Source organism: Apodemus sylvaticus, chromosome 3 (assembly GCF_947179515.1).
Source record: "Apodemus sylvaticus chromosome 3, mApoSyl1.1, whole genome shotgun sequence".
NCBI lineage: Eukaryota > Metazoa > Chordata > Mammalia > Rodentia > Muridae > Apodemus > Apodemus sylvaticus.
In genome coordinates, this window is record NC_067474.1 from 104,186,215 (window position 1) to 104,189,749 (window position 3,535).

Below are 3,535 nucleotides of genomic sequence, written 5' to 3' on the forward strand. Positions count from 1 at the left end.
TCCTATTGTCAGTATGCTGAGAGTGAACCTCTCTCTTGCATTAGTCTATATTATTTGAGTAACTTGATGGGACCCCATAGAACAAGGACACTAGAGAATGCAGCAGATTCCTTCCCCAGGGAGACTGGCCTGGATCCAAAAATTGGCCACACCAGATTCTGTATTGAGATTCCCATTATTGAGGTTACCCTCATATGCACTATAACTCTCCATTGCAAGAGGTTTCAACAACACCATACAATTTTATATTTATTCACAATCTTCATCCAAAACAACCCTCACTTGAACTCTACTACTCCTTTACAAACCCACCACAATACCCCCAACAAATCCTATACCACATTGTCTTCCAAAATGGATGAGTACAACCTATTAAGTGCACATTAGCCATTAAGTAAATGGTAGTAGGCAAGCTAACAGCCAAGAACCTAAGAGGCTGGTTAGCCAGAAGCAACTTCTGAATTCTAAGAGCCTGGGATGTAATGTTTAAGCAAGTTCTCTAGATATGAGGCCCTACCCACTGAAAGGTATGGCCTACCAAATTGTAGAATCATAACTTCTGACCACATCAGGATGAGGTTTACAAAAGGAGACCCCAGAGCAATTGAGTTGAGTTTTACTTGACCATTCCACATTCATCAGAACCAAAGAAGGTGTGAAGCCCTGGTATCCAGCACACATTCTCTGCCTTCTTTCTACCATGTATGTAACTTCTGTCTGTCCACTGAATGTGAGTATTCTCAAGGACTTTAAGCTCTCACAGTGGCATATCTAGTTCAGCCCAGTGTTCTCCTTTTCCCAACAGTGTAAGAACATGGAGAGTTCCTACACCTTCTGTGAAGCCTATATGGAGATGGCAGAAAACACAGTTGCTTCCCAGCCAGGATCCCTGAATACCCAGCCTTCCCCTGTGGGGTCCAGCCAGCTTGTATCAGGACAGAGCCCAGATATGCCTACCTGGAAACAAACAATGATGGCATCAACATCCTGTAGCAACCAAGATTCAGCCTGTACTCTGAGTTCAACAGCACACCTTGGAGAAGCCAATGATTTCCAGTTTGGAGAGCCAATTGAGACCTCTTTTTGGTACCAGCAAGTTGTGTCTGCTGAGCAGAAAATCTCCCCTGCGGGCCCTCAGCACATGCAGCTCAACAGCACCCCGAAGACATGCCTCTCTCATTCCCAGCAGAGAGCAGTACTTGACACCAGGGATACTCTCTACAATGAAGGCTACTGGAAGAGGACACTGAACTCTGACAAGACCCTCTTGTTCAAAAATACAGACATGTGGTTGAATCCCAGGATTAACTTTGGTAATCAACAAAAGGTCCTCTCTGGAAGTCATGCAGTCCAGGACCCAAATGTAGATCACTCCCTTGCTTCTAAACATGACCAGATTTTCAGTGGTGAACATGAGATGCCTTTCCATGGTTACCAGACCAACTACAATCAAATGTTACACAGTAATGTAGGGCATCTGACTCTCTATGGGAATCAGAAGACATCACCCAGTTATACACAGGCCCTTTATCCCAATCAAATCATAACATCCTTTTCTGAACAGAATCGTTTTAGGAATCACCAGGAGAGCCCAGTAGCTGACAATGAATACTATGGAGATCAGATGATACTGCCAAATGGAAACCAGGTTTTCTCTGAGCCTCAGATGAGAATTAACTGTGACCAAACAAATGACCAAATGAAATCCTTCAGTGTTCAGAATGTCTCCAAAGATCAAGAGAATCTCCTCAGTGGTGAGCACCCCCTCTCTGGGTATCATTCATCAGTGTACAGATGTGACCAGGATTTGATTGTGAATCACCAGGTATCAATTCCAATTGCTGGCCAGTTTTTCTATGAGTTTCAGAAAGAGACTTCCAGTTTTGACACAACTCTTCATGGGTATAAGAGGACAACATACAGTTCAGAAGAGAACCTGGCTAGCCATTCAGAGACAAGTCCCTGTTCTGAAGAGATATTCTATTTGGGTCAGATAAAGACCTCTTTTGATGAAAATGTCTGCCCAAGTCAGAATGGAACACCCAATCTGGAAGGAAGCCTTGATTGGCAGGTGACTTCACTTAGTCCCCAAGCCTCATATGTGGATGAAAACCCTTATCCTTCAAGTTCCCCTTTGGTCCAAAGACAACCTCAGGAAAACTCTTCAGCTTCCAGTTTGGTCCAGGTACAACATGCAGAGATGAAGTTAGACACCAAGACCAAGATCCCAGTGTCCCGGAAGAACCCTCATCCTTTGAAGAGCTTTGCCTGTACCTACCAGGATTGTCAGAAATCATACAAAAAGTCTCACCACCTCAAAAACCACATGAAGAAACACACAGGTCAGAAGGATTATGCCTGTGATGAGCCTGGATGCAAATGGAAATTCTTCCGCTCAGAAGATCTCAAGAGACACAAGCAAAAGCACAGTGGGGAGAAGCCCTACCCCTGTGACATGTGCAACAAAAGCTATTCCAGACCCGATTATCTCAAAAAGCATCAGAGGATCCATCTTCAAACATCACCCACCACTGCAACCTGAATGCCCACTCCCCTCCCCATACCATATCATATTACACTAACATATTTCTTCCTTCTTCTCAGTCACCATACCTGACCACTAATCAAGTACTTTGGGGATAATAGTGGGCCCCAGCAATGTTCTCACTCAAATATTCCCAACAGATTTTTTTTTCAAGGAAAGCAGAGATGTAATGACAAAAGTGTAGCTAGCCTGAATCAAAATTGTATACAATGAAATTTTATTATCAATTAAACATAAAATTATAAATACTTTAAAAAGTAGGAAACTGTTCATTGTCACAGTTCACATTCCTGAATTTGAAATCAAATGCAATGTTCATAATAGAAAGACATAATAACTTCAGTGTGTTCAAAAAATGTTTGCTTGAAAATCACTAAAAGTGATAAACAAGCTACCTCCAACTCAAATATTCACAAACCACATGTGTGACAAAGGAAGTGAAAAATCTCAATATTATGAAAATCCAACAGTCCAATTGAACTAGATGTTGAGATATTTCACAGGAGAAATTTAGATGAAATCAGACACACGAAGAAGAGTCATTGTACTTGCCCACTGAAAAACCTCAAATTAAAACCACACTCATGTATCATCATATACAATGGCAAATACAAAAAACAAAACAAACAACTTTCCTACACCCAACTTGAATGATCCTAAAGAATAGACTATACTCTGGGTAATGCTCCATTTTACACATTCCAGAAGACAAAACAACAAACCAGAAATTGACTCCATCAGATAGAGCAGTGGCAGGGTCTGTGAGATTATTTGTTTTTCTTTTATATTTACTGTTTAAATATTTATTAGATATTTACTTTATTTACATTTCAAATGCTATCCTCTTTCCACTTTTTCCCTCTTTTTCACTCACTTTTCTACATGTGCAAGGATTTTTCCTCTCATTGACACCTGACCACCCCATCCTCTGCTACATATGCAACTGGGGTCATGGGTCCCTCCATGTGTACTCTGTGGTTGGTGGCTAAG

General features: G+C 41.5%; 1 protein-coding gene across 1 annotated transcript; it reads left to right on the forward strand.

Moving 5' to 3' along the window:
* The first annotated feature begins 847 nt into the window (after positions 1-847).
* On the forward strand, positions 848-2,542 carry LOC127679993 (Kruppel-like factor 18). The gene has a single exon (XM_052175553.1). The coding sequence runs from the start codon at positions 848-850 to the stop codon at positions 2,540-2,542; it is 1,695 nt and encodes a 564-aa protein (XP_052031513.1).
* Positions 2,543-3,535: the final 993 nt, after the last annotated feature.